General features: G+C 39.4%; 1 protein-coding gene across 1 annotated transcript in view; it reads right to left on the bottom strand.

Moving 5' to 3' along the window:
• Dnah8 (dynein axonemal heavy chain 8) overlaps positions 1-22,120 on the bottom strand; it is a 258,133-nt gene that overhangs the window by 139,029 nt on the left and 96,984 nt on the right. Inside the window, 10 exon segments of the mRNA XM_010638857.1 lie at positions 2,079-2,266; positions 5,947-6,125; positions 6,990-7,162; positions 10,106-10,330; positions 13,853-14,014; positions 14,426-14,530; positions 15,627-15,729; positions 15,910-16,073; positions 17,498-17,651; positions 20,216-20,415. Of these exon segments, the coding sequence (XP_010637159.1) occupies positions 2,079-2,266; positions 5,947-6,125; positions 6,990-7,162; positions 10,106-10,330; positions 13,853-14,014; positions 14,426-14,530; positions 15,627-15,729; positions 15,910-16,073; positions 17,498-17,651; positions 20,216-20,415 (1,653 nt within the window).

Genomic DNA, 22,120 nt, shown 5'->3' with positions numbered 1-22,120 from the left:
ATTAAAAAAAAAAAAAAAAAAAAAAAAAAAAAAAAAGGACCACAGGAGCTAGGGGAAGTAGAGAAGAGAACAAGAAACTATTGTACTGCAAACAAAAAAAGTAGAGGTGGAAAGGAAACTAAATTTCCTCATAATTAACACTAGAATGAAAACAGGTCGGATCCAAAAGTTTCCATGAAAAGGCTGGGAATTCAAAAGGATGTGGCAAAAAATGGTCCATTATTTTACAACAGTTCTTTGAGAAGTCTTCAGGCCCTGAACATTTACTGAAATACTAAGTGAAGATGATAGGCCTGGCTAGATGCTGGAAATACAGAGGCTGCTAGCTGCCCCGCCGTACTCTTCTTCCTTAGTCACAGAACCCCAGCTGCCAGCTGCATACCTCACCACCCAGATTAAAAACTGTACTTCCCAACCTGCCTTGCAGCTGGTGTGATTAAACTCCACACAGTGAGCTGCCAAGGGAGGCATCATTGTGAAATACCCTCGAAGTTTATAGTTGATTCAATCAGCTAGACGGAACAAAACACAGATGCTTTCTCTTTGTAGCATCTTGGGTCATGAATTGACCTTGGAGATAGAAACCGTGATAGAGTGGAAACAGAAAGATCTTAAGAGAGTAAAGCTTTACATGCTAAGCAGCTATTTTTTTAACATCCCCAGTTATGCACATAGCTTAATGCAATAACCTAATTCACAATTATAATTTTATTCTTAATCCAGGGAGACTGTTAAGCTTCTTTTAAATTCTTCTCGACTGCAGTTTCACACTGAACAAATTTCTTCATCCTGTTTCCTGTTATAACTGATAACTTCTAGATTATTATTATTTCCCCAATTGCTTTACTGCATGTTTGCTTACAATAAACTTTATAGGAAACTTTTCTGTTTTGGCTTTCCATAATTCATCTTTGTCTGCTGGGATCTTTAAAATGAATACTTTGTGTTATCTTAGTAGATAACATATAAAAACATTAAAACTGGTTTAACATTAACTTTATTTCCCTGATTTGTGGAAACTTCTGTTTATTCATGCCTTTGTCTGTTGATCTGTACAACATTTTATCTCAGGGTACTGCTGACAATCACAGAGTAACTGAATTTGTTATGACTCTTTGGTATAAGATTATTAAAGTATTTTGAAATTTTAAGTCATTTTTTCCTGTTAGTTTGGGGAACACTAAGTGTAGTGGTTAAAGCAGGCAGGTTTTGATTTTAGAGACACAGGAACTAATTTCTCTCACTGTCTGTGTGACTTCAGCAAGTTTTGTGGTCTCCGTGAGCCTCGGGTATCCAAGCTATAAAAATAACCTCAGAGGGAATGCAATAGTGAATATGGGATAGTCATGAGTGGTATTGATCAAATATTTCAGGTTCTACCTCCTTGGGATCACTTGACAGGGCTGTATCTTCCTCCCTCTTTGAAGTTAGGTGTGACCACGCCAATTACCTGGAGCCGATGGGCCTTGTGATTTGTGACACTTTTGGAAAGAAACTCTGAGCCAGACAACAACTCCTCAGGCTCTCTTTTGCCTTTGCCATAGCAAACAGCAAAGACTGAGACAGTGACAACCTTTTCAGCCTGCACGCCAGAGTAAGGACATGAAGCAGACCCTGGCCCCTGAACCCTATCCAGCCAGCCCATGACTGGCGTGTAGCATGAGGGAGACATGTTTGGGGTTTTAAGAAACAGATTTAGCAATTATTTGTTAGTGTGGGATAGCAAGAGTTATGCTGAGTTGTGCATAAGACAGTTAGCCCAGAGCCTTAGACCTAAGAGCTCAATGACCCATAACTACTGCTATTATTCAAACTGAGCTGTTTTTACTATTCAGAAAGAATCCAGTGTCCTGGGGTATAGATCAGTGGCAGAGTGCTTGCCTAGCATGCACAACAAGGCCTTGCACTTGATTCCCGCGGCATGAAAAACAAAACAAACAAAAATTACACAGTAAAAAAGTCCTCAACTCCTGGATAGCCATGCACTTACCCAGTAATAGATAGGTTCTTTTTTTTTTTTTTTCTTCAATTTGTAACAATGGAACTAATCAAATTGCATTTAAAGACCATGTTCTCACCATTGTTAAGAAGATTCCAAATTCTGGATTCAAATCAACACAATCACCATCAGAGAAAATGAACTGTTTTTTTCTCTCTTTTCTCGCTGTCAAGACAATATAAATTTGTTGGGCGGCCACTGATAATACAGGCAATTCAATTCTGTTAAACTCATCAAAACAGCCCCAGGAACCCGACTGTGCAAGACCTGGCATGAAAAACAGTTAATTTGTAAAGTTTTACTCTGTAATGCACCTTCTTGATAGCAATTATTCCTCCAAAATGCTTGCAAATAATATATATAAACATGATTCATGCAAAGTTTCCTCTCTGGCTCTTTATAAAGACATCATTCTATTCAGGAATACTGGTGGGGGGATAAAATTGTGAGTTCTATTTTCAGTGGGGGTAGACACAGAAGGAGCCACAGTGTTGGGGGAAATAACAAAATATGGGGTGCCCTTTCTGAGTCAGCTCTCTCTGCTTTTTTTATTGCAAAGAGTCAGAAATGCCAGGATATTGTTAAAAACAAGAATGGCCAAAGGGATCTTTTTTTTTTTACAGAACCCAGCACAAAAAAAGACCTGGATATCATGAACGGTGCTCCTGTCTGTTCTCTAAGAATGAAAACCCATATTACCCTTGGCTATATGATATGTTCTGATTTCTTTTATTGTTAGCCACCCCAGGCTTTTTCTCTCTCCCTTGAGAATTTCCATCATATGGATGCTGGAATTAGATATAGATATAGATATAGATGATATAGATATAAGGAGCCTTACATTTTTCTGTTAAACTTTGTATCTTTTCCTCTTTTTGCAATATATTCTCTTGGCTTGATCTTTCAACTGAAATGTTTCTTTCTTTTAATTTACACTTTCAGTTTCCAAGAATTCCAATTGTTATTTTCTCATAACAAGCTGCTTTCCTTTAATTGGCTCATTGTGATACATTCTTGAATCTCTCTGAAGCTATTACTTTTACTTACTTTTGCATTTTCTTTTGTCTCTTCTTTAATCCAGTTTAGCATCTGCATCTCCCTAAGTTCTTGAAATATTTTATAAGACTGTTATCTCTGCATGGTGGATTTTGAGTGTGCTGTTCTTCATCCCAAATGCAAACTCCTGTTTGCAGGACGCCTGCCTGTCTCTGGTGCTTTGAAGGAAGGGCTGGGAAAGGGAGGAGAGCCTGGGGTTTGTCCTCTGACCCAGGTCACTGGCCCTGCCTCTCTGGTACACTTCTCTTCTTCCTCTCCTTCTTTTTTTGTTTTTTTTGTTTTGTTTTGTTTTGTTTTTGGTACAAGAAATCGAACTCAGGTCCTTGCACTTGTAAGGCAGGCAGCAGAAGCACTGAGCTAAATCCCCAGACCTCTGGTACATTTCTTACTGTCATTTTTACGGTATACAGCACTTCATATAGTTTTCTTTCCTTAATATAAATCACATGTTTGCAATTTATGCCAGACCACCAAAACTGACATTCGGGGCTCTTTCCTGTTATTTGCTGTTGTAGGCAATGCTGCTATGAACATCACAGATGTGCCCTTGGCGAGTACATACCCAGAAGTGGATAGCTTAAAATATGCATGTCTGCTTTTTAAAGTAATGTGACTGATTTCCAAAAAGATGGACACTTCCACGAATGGTGGATGAGTGTTTCTGCTGCTCTACATTCTTGCCAGTGGTCAAAAAATGTGACACTTAAATCTGTGTTCTTCTGCTAAGTAAGTTCAGAATGGAACTTCATTATAATATGCACTGTTTGGTTTTAACTGTGCAAAGCTTTTTTTCTATTGTGTCATCTTTGCTCATTGATTCATGGGCAGTATTTATATATTAGGGATTCTAATCCTTTGTAGAGAGCACACATTGCCAAAGCTTTTTCCAAATTTCTGGCATGGTTTCTTGCTTTGTTTTTAGTATCCATTATTGAACCTAAGTTTTTAACTTAGGGTAGACAAGGGTATTGATCTTTTCTTCATGGTTTGTGATGTCTGTATTGAAGATTATTCTAAAAACAATTATTACCTTCTAAAAATACTGTCACACTTTCACGTTTAGGCATTAATCCCCCAGAATTGACTTTGGTGCGTGGCATGAAATAAGGATACAGTTTCTTTTTTAAATAACATTCATCTGCTATCCCAGACCCATTTATTATAAGGTCCACCTCTTCATCACAGATTTACAATACCATCTTTTTAATCATAGATGACACGTCCCAGGCCTGTTTCTGCATTCTCCTCTTTATCTATCCCTGACCTAACCATACTCTTATTTTCATTTTCTATTTTTGTGATTTACAGAAATAAAATTGATTGAATTGATTTCATATTCTAAACTTACTAAATTCTATTTTCCTATAGATTCTGTTGACTTCTCTTCATAGCCTACCACATCATTTGTACATAATGAAATTTTGTATTTCTCTCTCGTCTTTGTATCTCTGTTGCCATTCTCTACTGCACTAAAACTAGAGTGCAATGGTGAAGAGAAATCACAATAATGAGAATCCTTGTTTGTACCTCATCTCAAGGATTCTTTCTAATTTGTGGCAGTATGATGTCTGCTGTCAGGTGAGCCACACGGATAGACGTCTAGAAGAACAACTCAGTAAACAGAAAATGTCAGGGCTCTGAAAAATGAGTGGGCATCAGACGGTTGGGCAGCATCAGGAAGATCAATATGGCTACAGGAGACAGAGGGAGAGGAAAGAGTTAGAAGGTCAGAACAATGTGAAGGAGGTGTGGGAAGGAGAAAGCATGATCATCTAAGACAGCATTGAACCCCTGGAAGGTTTTTGGCTTTTTATTCTGAGTGAAGTCATTAGACAGCTTTCAGGAGGACTATGTCATAATCCGATCTACGTGTAGGAGTACTGTATGATGCTGTGAGACCAGAATGGAGTGCGGTGCGGAAGGGTGCAAACACAAGACCGGCTGGGAGGCAGACGGAAATGGCTCACTGAGAGATGACGGTCGCTTGAGTCAGAGTGACGGCCGTGGGGACAGGGTAGTGAAATCTGGGGTGTATACGGGAAATAAAACCAACAGTGTTTGTAAATGGGTTAGATGGGAATATAAGACGGAAGTAGCGGGTAAGGCAAAGTTTTGTTTTTGTGTCTGAACACCTGGAAGAACGGAGTGGGCACTTAATGAGGTAGAGAAGGCTGGGGAATGAGCAGATACAGGGAAGGAGAGCAGGGCTTAGACTTTGGGTACAGTGAATTTGGACTTATTAGACGTCTGAGTGGAGATGAGAGCCAGAGTTTCAGAATATGTCTGATCTAGAGATACAAATTAGAGCCATCATACAGATGGTGTTGAAAGCTTGAGTCTGCATGAGATTCCTGAGAGAATGCATGGAGAATCAAAACAGAAGATCACCAAGGACTGTGTTCTGAGCTGGGAGTGCTCTTGGATTTCTTTTTCCTGTTCATCTGAAATCACTTCTTATCCACTTTCCAGTATTTTTTCCCAAAATTTCCCAACTGTTGATGGCCATCCCTCTTCTTATTTTCCATCGTTGCTGTGCTTTTTAAAGTATTTTTCGGTGCAGCAGTATTTAATACAAAAAGGGAAGCCATCTTTGTTATCAACCTGCCATCTTCTTATCTCCATGGTTGTTTCAGTCTATTATAAATTGATTTCATTTTCAAAATCCAATACACAGACAATGCATGAACTATAAACCAGCAATAGTATTGAGCCATACGAAATCGATAATATCCAGCCACATTTCATTCAGAAAACTGGCAATATCATTTAGAACAACTTGTACTAATGTTGATTACTGGGATAATTCACTTCAGATTTGTATTAGCTAATAGCATTCATCAGCAATAAAGAACAAATTCATTAAAAATAGTTTAACAATAGTTAACACTTGCCTTTGAAAATCCTTCCTAGGCCTCTGAAATCCATTTGGTCTGAGCAGTTGAATACAACCACGTATTTTCCCAAACACCTGCCCATGTCTTTTGTAGTTTCTGTTTTGCCAGTACCCGCAGGTCCTGCTGGAGCACCTCCCATGTTCATTCCCAAAGCCTGAGCCAGCGTGATATAGCATCTGTGAGTGTGAATCAGATATGGCTTAGTGAATACGAGATAACCTGTGTTACAGAAAAGCACAAGCCAGAGTCTACCGTGATCAGAATGGACCTGTTTATTTTAAGAGTTTGAGCAAATCACATAAAAGAGGTGACCAATCAAGGGGGAAGCTGGAGAAATCAAGAAAAGGCTGAAGATGAAACTTAATTGTTTCACAAGTGCAAGGTCCAGAGTTCAATCCCTAGTATTGAAAAAAAACCTAGAAACTTAATTGTGTCATAATTTTATCTGGGAGCAGGTCTATTTACAGTCAGGGCAGAACTAAATATTCTAAAAATTAATATAAGTCAATTCCACTATTTTGAGTGTTGTTCTGTGCATAGCATATTGAACTTGATGTTGTGGGTTACATGAAGATGGAAAAGACCCAGTTTTTCCTTAGTGTCCTTACTGTAAAGAACTGTGAGAGGATCTGCCATTGGCTGATTATTCAGAAACTTCACTCTAGGCATCAATTTCTGCGTCTGAAAAACCAGGAAGCTGAATTGGATGGCATCCACGGTACTTTCCTTTGCAATTCTAATCACATCCTTTATGCTTCTTGGAATATTTTCCATCTTTCAATCTAAAACTCATTATTAAATTACCCAGTGAACATTCAAGTTTGCATTTATTCTTTTATGTGCATTTACTTCATAAAAAGTTAACGGATGTGTTCACTTAAGTAACAGCAATGGTTGTTTCACGTTAGACAGACTTATATGCGCTAGCACAGATCCGACACAACAGCAAGACACTCTGAATGTTTCAAATGTAACTTTAAAATAATTTTTAAACACATAATTTAATTATGAAGTAGTACAACAAAACCTGGGTTTCCTACCTATCGGTTAGTGGAGTGATGACAAGACGATCAGTGCATCCCAGAAATTCATTTTGGTAGATAAAATCAACGTCTGTAATAGATACCACAGTTTGATCCAAATCTTCCTTAAAATAAAATCTGCTCTGTTTTAGCCATTCAAAATCAGTAGCGGATTTGATATGCATTTTTACCTTAAAGACATGAAATTTTCAAAAGTTACACGCTGAACTGCATAGCATAAAACATAAGCATATGGGCACTTTTGTTCATTCATTCATGAACTGGTTCTCCTTCATTAAATGAATATTTACTGATTCCCTTTGTGCATGACAGCATGCTGGGTGAACAAAGACAGATACTGCTGCTGCCTTCTGGAGCTCACAGAAAAAGAACAAAGGACAAACAGTGAAATAAGGACAAGTGATTTCAATACAGTTATGGAAAGCACTGTCAAAGAAATTCGGTGTTCATGAAAATATGCAGCGAGAGAAACTAAACTATCCCATGAGACCAGAGAGGGCCACTTGGAGGAAAAAAAACATCTCAACTAAAAGCTGGTTAAATGGTAGTAATCACTCATGGAGATAAAGGGCAAAGATTTAGAAAACCTATTTCCCATGTCTAAGAAACTGAAAAGAGTTCAGGACACAACTGAACATTCAGAGCTCTAAAAAACAATGAGAGTTGGAGCTTCATGGTGCCCTCAGAAAGGTCTTGGAGATTGTCCCTATGGCATCTGGAAGCCACTGGAAGCCAGGAAATGAATGGCTATACACGCATAAAGGTCTGCCGGCACCAGCAGTATGGCCAGACCACCCAACCTGCCTGTTCGCCAGTATATACCGTACCTTTATTAGGGAGATGTACCAGGCCCCACCACTATGGATGAAAGTTCTGGTACCTGGTCCATGAGAACAAAAACCAGGTCAGCATTTTGAGGAACTCTATCCCACCACAACTGGTAAACCTAGAGAAACTTCAGTCCTGCTTTTAAGCCCAGAAGGTCCAATTCCAGGTCATTCTGCACACTAAAGACTGGACCTCTGGCAAGTACAAGGAACTTTACACTGCTCAACTCTCCAGCTGACCATGACTTCCCGTATGTTGCTATTTATGGTCTTACTTTTCGCTGTTATTGTCTGCAGCTTGCTTATCCCCATGATTCTTCTTCCACTTAAAGACTCTGGCTCCCCACACAAAGAAGAGTTTTTATTCACCATTTTAAAAGAGCTACTCTACGGTAACATAGTCCGACTCCATCTCTAAGGACTTGTTTTCCTATCACAGAACCTAACCCACAGGCCTGGAGATGCAAGTGAAGTAGCTACTTTTATCAATCCATTAGGATGGTAAGGTTACAATGGTAAGGAGATGGAAGAGACAGAAGAGAATGTATCTACTGGGTTCTGAATATATATGAACTTTAATGTGAGCGTCACACAGTGAAAAATAAAGAGTACATAAACAGGCTATAAGATCCTACGTTAGGTGGGATGCAAACTGACGATGAAGTCGGTAGTGATTCAGACAAAAAGAAAAGTTTCATAGTTTTCATTGTGGACAAGATTTTTTTTCCCTTTTTTTCTTTTCAAATTCATTCTGCTTGGAACATAAAACTTTGCTTAGCACTTTAGTTTTAAAAGAAATTTCTTCCTCAGGACTTTGCCTTTAAGAAGTCAGACAGGTGTGAACAACATCCTCAACAGGATCCTCAGCGCAGGTACAATACTGCCTTCCGCACTAGCGCTTCCTGAGGTGGACATCAATAAGTCAAAGCCTAAAAATAACTGCAATACAACGAAAGCCAGTCTGTGGACAGCCATGGCTATAGCAGTATGTCTACGTGTGCAGCTTTCTGATGATTAGTTTAATCCAAACTAATAAATAAAAAAAAAATTTTTTTTTTTTTGGTACTGGGGATCAAACTCAGGACCTTGTGCTTATGAAGCAGGTGGTGGAACTACTGAACTAAATCCCCGGCCATAAACTAATCCAAATTCTATTGCAGTTTTTCTCAACCTTTACTATACATATGAAAACACCTAGGGATCTTGTTAAAATGCAGATGGTGACTCAGTAGGTCTGGGGGTGAGGAAGGAGTTGGAGATTCTGCTTTTCTTCCAGATGATGCTAGTGCAACTGGTCTGCATGTAAGATTCTGAAAATGGGGATCTAGGTTTCAAGAGAATAGATGGACTGGCTATGTATCCTTCATACAATCTTCAATAAATACCACTTACCTGATCAGAATTTTTGATAAAACTTTGAAATGACTAGTCTATGATCATATTCTTTTTAAAATGTTCCAAGTTATACAAATCTGTGATGAAGGAAGGGGATGCCTTTAAGGTGAATAAATTAAGCAGAATAAAGCTAAGGCAGTTAAAGACTGTTAAATGGTGGACTATGAAAACCACCTGGGACCCTATCCCATGATAAGATCCCTGCTAATAGGATAACTTGGCCTAGCCCAAAGCCACTGTTTAGAGTTCTATTTCCAAAACGAATTCAAACACCACTCTGCTTATTTCCCCCCTACATAAGAACCTTCCTCAAATCAAGCCCTGTTGGATGTTATCAATTGAGAAACAGCCTTAAGAGTGCCTTGAAGTTCAAATCCACTAGTTCTGGACTGCTCCATTCCCAGCTGGTATATCATAGCTCATGACCTATCCCAACTCAACTATGTCAGGCCCCTAGTTAATGTTTAATGAAACAATTAGCTGATTCATATCAGTTGGTTCCAGACCTTCAGAGTACCAAGTAAATACACATATACGGCTGTTTAAAACACCTGATACAGACACTGAAGACATCATATAGGAGACAGCTGTGAAAAAGGACACAAGTAGATGGGAAATTTATGTAAGTTAAGCAATATGTGTAATCCTTAACTTCATTATTAATTAATACACTTAAATTTTTTTTAAAGAGTAGGAAATTTTATTGAGGGAGAGACAGCTCCTGAGAGAGACAGGAGGGGACCTAGAAAGTGGGTTGCCCAAAAGCAACTGCAGTCACTTTTATTTACCCAACATCGGGGATTGAACTCAGGACCTTGTGAGGGAGACACAGCGCCACTGAGCTAAATCCCTGGCTTAAATTATTCTGGTATAGGAAAAAAGATACTTTACCAAGTCATCGAAAATATCTCTCTGATGCACATGGATGGTAATCAGAGTTTCAAATTTCACTCTATCAAATTTGGTTAGGTCATGCGTTGTCTGGCTAATGAGAGTATTCAGAATATCCAAAAATTTCTGGTTGGTCACTTGCATGATTTTCCTGTCGTCTTTTGCGTTGTGTAAAGCCTCTTCTGAATCATGTGTCCACAACATCTGAATTCCCAGAAGCCCAACCTACAAACCCAGCAGACAAATGTTTAAATTTGCCAAATATTTAAAGCATATCTCAAGTAAAATTTTGAGGTCACACATGTAAGAAAACAGGGTTCTACTCATTTTAAACTGAAAGAGGGGTATGCATTTTTCCATTCCAAAAAAGGAGGGAAAACATCTGACATTCTAAGGTTTATATTTAATTATGTTAAGGTACATACCATGTTTCTTCAAAATTAAGACCTAACCAGGGCCGGAGATGTAGCTCAGTGGTGCCACCACCTGCCTTGCAAGTGCAAGAACCAGAGCTCGATCCTCGGTACCAAAAAAAACCTAACCAGAAGAAAATGAGTCCTAGCCTGTTATTAGCATGGTGATGGCCAGTACCATGCAGAAATAATACCTCACTATTTTCTTGCTCAGTGGCCACTCTACAATGGGAGGTAAGGCAAAGATAGGCTGATTGGGGCTGGCGCTTTGATCTCCAGTTTTCAAGGCTGTTAGGTCTTATTTTGGGGGAAAGGCAGTAGATAAATAATTAAAATAATGGCCACTATTTATTGCCCTTAATTTGTCTTAGTCCATTTTATGTTGCTGTAATAGAATGCCACCAACTGGGTAATTTATAAAGAAGGGAAATGTGCTTCTCAGTTCTGGGGGATGGGAGGCTCAAGGCCCAGGGCTCAGCATCTGGTGCTCACCTCCTCACTGCAGGAGGCAGGGCAAAGCAGTGTATGCACACTAGCCCCAGAGAGGGCTGCATTTGCTCCCATGACTAATTCCATGGTAACTAAGCTCCTCTTGTTATGACACTCATCCACTCCAGAGGCCACAGCCCCCACACCCGACTCACTTCTAATTCAGCTCCCCCTGTCAACAGCACCACTGAAAATTACATTCCCAGCACATGGACTCTGGGTGACACATTCAAACCGTGGCCTGTTATGAATGATGCTTAAGAAACGTTTCTGTAAAGGGACCTCAGACCGCCAGATACCTCCATGAGATGACTTTTCATTCTAAGAAAAGCAAATGGAACGAATGAATTCTTTATCATATACTTAGTCTCCAGCAAAATTTTCCAAAAGTCTTTTTGCATCTCCTAAAAACAATATACTGTCTATCTCCTTTCTTGATCTCTCACGCTAACGCTCAGCTCAGGGCTTTATGTCACTTTCTCTCTACAGGTATCTGTCTACAGAAGAGACGGGGTTGAAGCTTACCCTTGAGGAGTGTCTTGATAAAGCATAAATTGTGAATGGGTGTCACCTAAGACCAACAATTTCTTCTCTAGCGAAGTAGTAAAAGCAACCCAAACACGTCCACCTTCACCCCCTCACGGAATCAGTTGTTATTCGAAGAACCTTTGTTCATCGACAGAATCCAGCGACAGACCCAAGAACAAGCACTTGGCCCAAAAAGGAATTCCATATCTCACAGAGAGCTGGATTCAGGGCGGGCAGGATGTGGGTACTGTTTGGTTTCACAGAAACTAAAGCAAGGACAAGCCAGGCTTTGTCCTTGCCTCATCAGGAACTCTGATATTTTTACTGCTAGAGCTGTGCAAATCATGGAGCATGCGGAGAAGGTAAATAAAAGCACCTGAAGGGGGCGAGCAACAGGACCTAGAGAAAACAGGTGATGTCAGGAATCTCCCAAGACCAGGCAATCCTGGCCCTGACAGCAGCCTAAGATGCTCCAAGATGGCAAATGAGGTAAGAAAAAGATACAAAAGCATAGTAGAAGAAGGGTGTTTGATTTCAAGAAAAATATGACCAGTGGACCCCCAAAAAACGCTGCATAATGGTATGTATCCAAGAATAAATCTTTAATTCTCCTGAGTCACCAAGAAAATTTTAAATTATGATTTTATACTCATGCTAGAAAGTAAAAGACTTACTGGTTAAAATGAAAGGACGTTGCATTAAAATAAAAACGAATGCTCATTCTCACCAATATTATTTACTGCTTATAATAAGCACATTAAAATTCTAGAAGGGGATACACTACAACATTAAGTTATTTCAGGGTGATAAAAATATGGGAAATTTTTATTTCCATTTTTATTTTTCAAAAATTTCCATTGTATTGATAATCCTTAAACTATGTTTTAGAATAAAGCATATATAAGCCGGGCATGGTGGCACACGCCTGTAATCCCAGCACTCAGGAGGCTGAGGCAGGAGGACTGCTGTGAGTTCAAGACCAGCCTGGGCTACATCGTGAGTTCCAGGTCAGTCTCAACTACACAGTGAGACCCTGTCTCAAAAAAACAAAAGCAAACAAACAAACAAAGAATAAAGCATATATAAAATCTTAAATAATTTTAGACAAAAATTTTAAATCACTTTGATAGCAGGCAAATTTCAGTTACTCAGAAAAAGTAACTTTAAAAGACATACTTTAAAAAAAGTATTGAAAACTAGCCAACTTTCCTGCTATATTTTGTTCAATTTTACCACTCTTTTGAATTGAGCTTTTCTCTCAATGCTAAATCCATAGTCTAAATTAGACCCCAGAATATAGTATTCAGGATACTGACACCAGAAATAGGGCTCAAAATTAGAGCTTTCCTGGGAGAGGGAAAATAGGTTGGTTAACCTCAGGAGCTCTTTTCTCAGCTTACTAAGTATTTTATAAAGCTTTATCACAAAGGCAGTAAGAATATTAAAGTTTGTCAAAGATATTACACAATATTAAAATTACAATATTAAAATATTCTATCCAATGAAGGTTTTTTTTCTGTATCTGTACTTGTATGATCTGAATAAGCAATTTCATATCATTTCCGCTGTCTCCAGTTGGGTGTGCACTAATTCAGGATGTAGAGTTCAGGTTTCGGGAAAACAGTCAGAAAAGAAATACAGTTTGGGTAAAAATAAAACGCCTATATTCTCATTGGATGTTGCTTATCTCACACTATTGCTGATCAGATTAGGAATCACCACTTTCATTCATTGGGAGTGAAAATTTAATGAAGCTGTTGGTTCTTCAATATTGGGTTTTAGTGCTGCCTGTCACATTACAGCGCACATCTGAGACAGACAGGGCAGGAGGGCTGATCGTGGGGACACGAGCTCCAACCTGGCCTCTTCCCCTGGGTCTCTCCCCTTAAAGAGCCCGTTGCGTGAGAAAGCCTCCCTTACCATGTCACGCCAGTTTTGCTCACCTGAGGGGGAAAATGAATGAAAGGGCAAGAAGGCTTTCACTTCAGGAAAGGGTCTGCTCGCTCCTTTATATATGTGCCCGTGTCCACACTATTCTTGTATGGTATTCATCTAGCTACTGACATACACATGCACCCATCTGTGTTCTCCGTGTTTTAGCCTTCGCGTGTGTCCTTGGTGATGGCAGCGCAGTTGGCACAGCCCTGGCCAGAGGATGAGTTGTGTTGGCTGAGGACAGTGCAGGCTGTGGGGCAGGTGGCTCGGAGCTGGAGGGGACGACGACAGCGGCAAGGCCTTCCCAAGTACTAGCTCAACAGCCTCCTCCACCCACAGACCCGCTGCTCGCCCACCCCGTTAGGTAGTACGGTGTGCTCACCTGTGCTGGGAAGTGACTGAGAAAAGGTAAGAGCTGAAACCCAGAGTCACTGATCTGATAGAATGCAGATCTGATGATGTTGTGTAGAGAGGACATCTGCACTTTTAACAAATCCAGAAGCCAGATCTCCACAGGACCTTTGGCCATAACAGGGTTATCCAACTGGAAAATACATCACAGACATATCGCAAATTGGTACTAATTTGTGATTCTTACATATGCCACACACTTCACTTACAAACCATAATACCACAAGGCAAAGCAAATTGTCCTCTCCTTTATACAAGACTAACTATAGGTAAGCTCACCTAATCACTAATTCCGTTAACTACTCTGAAGTCTCATTGTATAGGTAAGAAAACTAGTCTCAGAAAAGTCCAATGGTTTATTCAAACTAGTTTCTCTAAACCCAGAGCTATAGAATTAGAGCCCAATGTTAGCTTCTCCTGCCTCTGTTAATGTGTTCTCCTTAACCTACGTTGTTGGTGGCTACATAAACTAGTACACTTTGGAAATCAACCTCAATTTTTAAAGAAATTCTAGTAACAAAATTTAAAAATCAAAGTAAATTACAACAATTTTTTCTCCTTCTCTTGATATGACAGCCATCATACGGTCATAGTCTTTGGGATGAAATGTCACCTCATTTATGTTGTCAGATACCGCAGGGAGATGTGGCTGTAGGATAAACAAGACAAAACCAAAACATCATACAGAAGACTAAACTCAAAGCATGGAAAGGTTTCTAAAAGCCTCAGAATTCTTTATCTTTGAAAAAATTAAAAGAATTTATTGCTCATTTCTTAAAAACAAACAATACAGACTCTGCTTTAACGCCTGACTAAAATGGAGGTATTTTTTAAAATCTTACAGAAACTGGGCATGGTGGAGCATATCTGTCATCCCAACATTCTGGGAGGATGAGGAAGGAGGGTTCAAATTCAGTCCTAGCCTGGAGAATTTAGCAAGACCCTGCCTCAAAATAAAAAATGAAAGGGCTGGGGCTGTAGCTCAGGGCCAAGGCCCTGGGTTCAAACTTCAGTACACAGAAGGGTACTCCATGCTCGGTTTGATAGAATTTTTTCTCTTCCTTCTGCAGTATTGCTCTTGGAAATGGCTAAAGGCATTTGAGAAGCATTCTAGAAAGAAAAAAGGGATGAATCCAAACCACAACCCTCTGCTAAAACTACTGAGAGTAAAATTCCGATAATGCTGAATTAGATTCAGCAAGCACAAGCTATATGGTGCCTCATGTAATGTGACATGGGAACCATTAATGTCTTGCTCTTACAAATGAGGAAACCAAGGTACCGTAAAATTCAGAAGCTTGTCAAGGTCACACAGCTATTCAGCGGCACGATGGGTCACCGCTGCTCATCAACACCACCATACTGTGCCAGGCTCTGAATCCATGGAAAATAATCAATACGATTTTTAATATTCATCTTTTCTGCCTACAGGTTTAAGGTAGACTAATTGGTTGATTGATTCATTAATGGCAGTCCTGAGGATCGAACTAGGGCCTTCACATTGAGCTACATCCCCAGCCTTTTCTTTAGTTTTTTAAAATTTTGAGGCAGGGTCTCACTAAGTTGCCTAGGAAACAGCATAGGTGCAGACTTGTGATCTTCCTGCCTCAGCCTCCCAGAGTGCTGGGATGACAGGCGTGCACCTCCATACCCAGATAATCTTTACCTTTATTTTAACTTGCTTTGATTCTTGATTATGCATGCTGTGGGGAAAGTGATGAAGAGCCCAGATACTTAGGTTATACCTGGATGGTATGGGAATCGCTGGCTTGTCCAAGGATCTCCAGGAGAACTGGATCAGATACAAAGAAGAATCTTGGAAATAATAATCGCTTCTTCTCCAAATACCTTCAAACAGTGACAACAGCATGTTACCAAGTGATTTTTTTTCCTGAATCACTGATTTTTTTTTTTTTTTTTAGTGAGGACAAAATCCCTATTATCTCCAATGAGATAATAGCAAACAGCTGGAGGCATTGACCATTCACCTGTGCCATGTCTGGTGAGAACCCAAAATTTAACTCTTACCCTGTGAGTGACTTCTGACAAACTTCCAACTGTTCGTGTAAATGAGGCAAAAGCTGTCCCATGGTTTCATCTCCAACACAGCAGCTAATCACATTGGGATTCTCATGAGCTCGCTGCATTATTTTTATCCAGGACTTGTCAATATTCTGAAAACGTTTTGCTTCCTAAAAGCAAATCCACAGTCAGTAAAGATTAACGTTTGGATAATTGAAAAAGCAAAGTCTTCACTTTGGAATTTCTTACAGTTCTTCAACCCAACAGCTATTAATCTCAGACTAACATAATTTAAGCAAATTTCTTCATCTGAACAGTAATTCTGAAGAACAAAACCCCAAACTTTATAAAGCTTCTTAGTAAAATAATGCTTTATCACAATGGAGTTTTATCATTTGTTTGTTCCCTTGCATATAATTCATTTTTGAAGTGCCACATGATTAATTTACACAGCTCTCAACTTAAAGTTCAAATCTAGTCTTTCAGCACCCTAGGTGTTTTCGTTTGATAAGCAAACTGAAGAAGCATGAAAATAATTTCATCTCAGGGTCCTTAGAATAATTACAGCTCAATAATACCCCAGGAAAAAAAAAGAAAATAAAAAAACAGTAAAACAAAACAAAGCTTCATTTACATTTTTCCAAATAAAAACTTGCTATTTGCTATAAATGACATAAAGCCTTGCATTTAATTTGCAAAAATATGCCTCAAGAAATTGGCATAATCCTGGCTTCTTTTAAAAATGCTCTTCGCTCATTTAAAAACAATATCATAGTTTCATGTCCTAAAAAATGTGTTAAAAATATAAACCAGCTATTTTCAATACCTTTCATCCTTGATTTATGATCTATAAAGATGTTGTCTGAAGACAGAGAAATTGAGGAATTTTTAACTGATTTCAGGCTTAACTTGATAAGAGGAAGGGTACTTTCATAGTCTAAAACTATGATAAAGTTGGTTATTGACATTCACTTGAAAAACCCTACAGAATTGTTTTTAAAGTTTAGTTACAGTCTTCGAAGGCTATCTCTTTGCCCTCCAGTATATTTTGGATCTGGTAGTAGCAGACTTACTAACAGTTCATTTGGTTTACAGGATACAGGTTAATTTGAATACTATTCTCAGACAAACATTATACAGTTAGCTCTTGGAAGAGATGAACCATGATAATTGAATAGTACTGTGGTTGAAGTTTCTTCCATATTCAATCAGGATATTTCACCGTTTGAAATTATGAGTTTTCTTTTTGATACTAAGTCACTCAGAGATCACCTTTTTCTCTCTTTGCATTTAGTCCTTTTTTGCTTGTTTTGTGAAGGGACAGACAATAAATAGTCTGGACCCTGTGGGCTTTATGGGCACTGTTAAAACTACTCAGTTCTGCTGTTATAGTGCCGAAGCAGCCATTGTTGATGTGCAAATAAGTGGATGTGGCTGTTTCAATAAAGCTTTATTTTAAACGTGTGAGCGGGCCATAGCTTGCCAACCCCTAGCTTGTCAAGACTTGACCATCTGAATTTGAGAAGGCTTTCTCAGAGACATGCAGATACACACTCCAAACCATCTTATGAGTAATAACGAAAGCTGTATTTACCTGAGGCAGCTGTTTGGCAATATCTCCACCTACAAACACAGCCTCAAGATAAATCCAAAGGTTCTGTACCACTAGCCACTCTTCAATTATATCTGAGGAAGTGGACAATTTATACACCCAATTCTGTATGTTTTTCTTAAATGGAGCATTGTATCTAAAAAGTAAGCATGGAAAACATTATGTTTCAAGGAACATTAGAAAACAGTGTGGCCTAACAAAGTAAACTACAAATATTCCTTTGGGAATGAGCATTTTGTTCTAAAAGGACAGTCTCTAATAAATATCACACAGCTAATGAAATGCTTGTCTGCCTGTTACTATTTCTTTCTGTCTGTGAGGGCAACACATCGGATAGTTTGCTACTGACCTATGGGATTACTGAACGTAAGAGGCCATTAGCCAGGAATTTCCCTTTTATGAATGGTCTTTAAGACATCATCAAAGAAATGGGGACAGATCTAAAGATTAGGAGAAGGTTAGGTACCACCAGGTTCATATGGAAGAAGACTACACTGCAAAATTAGGGTCAAACGACATCAGCTGTCCACTTACACACGCACCCTTCCCACCTATCCACTACGGATTACACAGATACTGCAACTGAATTTTGTAGTGGTGGGGCTCCAGATTAGCTACCCCAAAATAGTACAGCTCTTGCTTTCTGATCATCAGGGCCAGATAGAGTGTTTATGAGAATGAAAGATATCCATAAGACTGAGCACAGCAGAGAAAGGCAATAGTGTGGATGTCAGGGAAGAAGTAATAAGCAGCTACTGGCTGAAGACCTCAAATACCCGCAGAGAAGGCAAGAGGCTGACTTCAGTTGGTGGCTGTGGCAAGTAGTCTGGATGCAGTGTAGTGGCATTTTCTGGGGTCGGGGGACACTTGAGTCTCACCTCTTTTCTCCATCCAGGACAGAGCGACCTGAAGGAGCTCACATACACAATGGGGCTTTTCTGGGTACAATCTGATGCTCAAAGTGCAACTCATAACTTCTCTGGGAGTCTATGCCATACATGGAGTTACAAAAGGGAGCTGTTCAAAAACTGCTCCAAGTAAGAGGCACTTTTCCTGATACCCAATGTATACTGCCCCTCTGGCCACTGGCTCCAGCCAAAAGGCAGCAAATATGCCAAAAAGATCTTCAAATTAAAGATGAAAATTAAGATAGGCATAGGCAAGCCTTTCAGAGAACTGAAGCACCAATGTATGTAGGACCAGAAATGGTCCTGCACAGAGAATGAGAGAATCACTTTTGAAGTGCATAACTCTGCAACATGATGAAAGATCTCAGGCTGGGGATTGAGCTCAGTGACGCCATGCCTGCCTCACAAGGGCAAGGTCCTGAGTTTGATCCCCATAGAAAAAAAAAAAAAAAAAAAAAAAAAAAAAAAAAAAAGAAGAAGAAAGGGGATCTCAAATAAAATCTAGCATAATTCATTTCTTTCCTTTGGCCAGGTACCTATGTTATACAACTTCTTGTGGTAACACCCACTGTAGCTAACAGGAAGGCCCATGAAATCCCATAGAAGCAGACATCCACCAGGAAAGTTCTAAATCCAGGCACTGTCTAGCATCTCCCATGAAGACATGCAACCTCCTTCTAAAGCCACAGCATGATTGTCCCAGACATGCATAAGGCTCCACCTGCTATGAGGTCCGTCTGTGGTTACCTCTGGAACAGGATTTCCAAATCCACTTGGTGCTGCAAAGTTGTCTACGAGGACAATCTCCCAAAATGTCATGACTTTTAAGACAGCCTTACAATTTTTCTAGCAGGATCTTAACACTGAGTTTACTAGTGCCATAAAGAAGTATCACTAATCAGGCTTTGTTCCGGTAAGAAATTCAAGAATTTAAATCCAGAATTCCTCTGCTGCAGGCAGAGGTTGTCATCTGAGAAGTCAAGATAGCAAGATATGCAATGCATGTAACCCAGAACCTTCTAGACAAAGAGCTTTGGAGATTGGAACATTATCCAAACAGAAGGCTGCCGTGGGGGCCAGAGGACATTCAGGATGCTATGCGTTCACCAGCGATCCCTTCTGGAGAGGGGATATTAGAATTCCCATGCTCTCTGCACTCTGGCCTCTAGTAATGTTAGGGTTTAACAAATATCCCAGGTGTATGTGGGGGAAGAACAGTCAAAAACTGCTGTACAACCAGGAGTGAAGAGGCTGCAGACGTACAAACTAGAGACCTGATAAAATACGTAATCTGATGTAGCCCATAGTAACTTCGTGAAGGTGCACTTGAGAACAACAGGGCCCTTGTAGCTGCTCCAGTGGTTCAGTGGTGAACAGGTTGCCTCTCTCGAGGACCCCATACAGATATGACTGCTTTCAAGTGCCAAGCCCCTAGCTGTATGTCGCTTTCCTGTGTGACAAGTTGGCTCTTCCCGGGCTGATGTGTAAATGCTTGGACAGGGTGAGTCAAAGAGAACATGATGACAAATCAGAGGAACAAAAGACAGAGAAGAGAAAAATGAAGACATCACCTCATGCAGAGCCAGAGCACAGTTTAAGGTGCTCACGGGGGTTGGGGGGGGCAGATAATTCGAATGGCACCAGTCTGGAAAAACAGGGAAGGGAGAGCGGAACAGACAAGAGAAAGTAGGCAGAATCACTTACGATGGCACAGCTATAAAACTAGGCACTTACCTAGTATTTTATACCATAAACACCAAATTAAAACCTCTTCCCCAAATTATAAAATTACCTGTTGCTTAGTAAGGAACCTAAGACCATCAGACTGTCCTCCATTAAAGTGATAATTTCTCCTGATTCAGTTCCTTTCAGCAAAAGTTCTCCTTTTCCCTTAAACGCTGCAAAACTTAGGTTTTGGTTGGTCCAGTTCTCAATCACTTGAGTCAGCTTCGCTTCAATATCCTTTTCCTTACTGGCAGATATGCAAATGTCCTTTGGAGGAAAAAAAAATATCAAAGAACAAGGCATACATTTTTCGACTACAAATTAAGTGCATCATAAGATCACAGAATGTTTTAGCTTGGAAGAGTCTCGGGGGTCATTTGGTTCAGTGAGTCATTTTGCAACCAAGAAAAACCAAGGCTCCTGTGGGGCAGGTTCACAGCAGAACCTTATGACTCTCTGACGACTAATTATTTTCTTGTAGCACATTCTCATGAGGTAATGGAATTTGACCCCTTCGGTTTTTTGTTTTTCTTGACTACATTTCTAATTGGAATTTTCAGCTAAAGTGGAGAGAATCCCCGCCACCCCTAGAAGCAGACATTTGGAAAAATAAGTCTGAGGAAAATTTACCCAGAACTCAATAAATAAATGTTATATAAAACAAGTGTTTTTAAACTGAAGTTCAGTTAAGGGCAGAAGGATAGACTGAAGGGCTCCAAATGAATGTATTTCAAATATCACATGATCTCCTTGAAGTCCAAGATTATTTTATGAAAGCCAGGATATTCCGGAAAAGCTCACTTTTTTTTTTTTCTTTAACCAGGGAATGAACTCAGGACCTTCACTTGTGAGGCAGGCGTGGTGCCACTGAGCTAAATCCCAGCCCAAAAGTCTACATTTTGAGAGTGCACAGTAGAGAGCTAGTCTAATAAAACATCTATTTTTTTTTTCCAGTACCAGGATGGAACTCAGGATAAAATGCCTATTCTTAATAGGAAGTAGGTCAGAAGTTCTGTCAGTTTGCTATGGATACTGTATGCCACTTGTCTGTTTGCACTACTCTTTCTAACAGAGTATACTAACATCACTGCTTGAAATAATTACCAAGTCACCATCATTTTCCTAGTATTATTTCAGGCCCCAGTACACCAAGAATCTACATAATTAGCTTCATTATTAAAATTTCTATGACTGTCTTATTCTCATGAGTCCAAGCCATATCTACAATTCCAAAAGGACAGACTCACGTCTTTTATGAAAACATTTCTATCACTCACGTTAACTTTATGGATATGACAGATCTCAATTCCTACTTCACCATCAAGTGCTTTACCAGTTTATTGGTAAATAATAAAGTTCAAAACCTCTTATTTCAAAAACTAGAGGAGTCTTCTGCTGGGTATCTTTCCAAAAGAATTAAAGAATCATATCACAGAGATATATGCGCACCTATGTTTATAGCGGCAGTTTGTAATAGCTAAAACTTGGAAACAGCTCATTTGTCCATCAGTTGGAGCCTGGATAAAGAAGATATGTTTTTTTCTATAAAATTGAATACTACTCAGCTATAAAGAATGAGAAATTAGAGTTGTTCATAGGAAAATGGATATATATTGAGGATATAGTCCTAAGTGAAATAAATAAGAAATACATGTATAAATACCGAATAGTTTCTCTGGTGTGAAAAAACTATAATGGTACATAAGATCCCAGTGATATAATTGACAATGTGAAATAGGAAGAAAAGGGATAAAGGTGTAGGGGAAATGGGAAGGGTGGGGGAAAAGTAATAAGGGAAAATAAGGGAAAAGAAAATAAACATGAGAAAATGAAAAAAGGGAAATAAAGTATTTGTAAATAGGGAAGGGAGAAGGGGGTGAAGGAAGGGCAGGGATAAGGGGAAAAAATGAGAACCAAGACCTGTCATGTAAAGGTACACGATCCCAATGATGAATGCAACTGTACTGTATAC

The sequence above is a fragment of the Fukomys damarensis genome, unplaced genomic scaffold (assembly GCF_012274545.1).
Source record: "Fukomys damarensis isolate Sample0158 unplaced genomic scaffold, DMR_v1.0_HiC HiC_scaffold_20, whole genome shotgun sequence".
In the NCBI taxonomy this organism is placed as follows: domain Eukaryota; kingdom Metazoa; phylum Chordata; class Mammalia; order Rodentia; family Bathyergidae; genus Fukomys; species Fukomys damarensis.
This window is presented reverse-complemented; position numbering and strand designations above follow the sequence as displayed.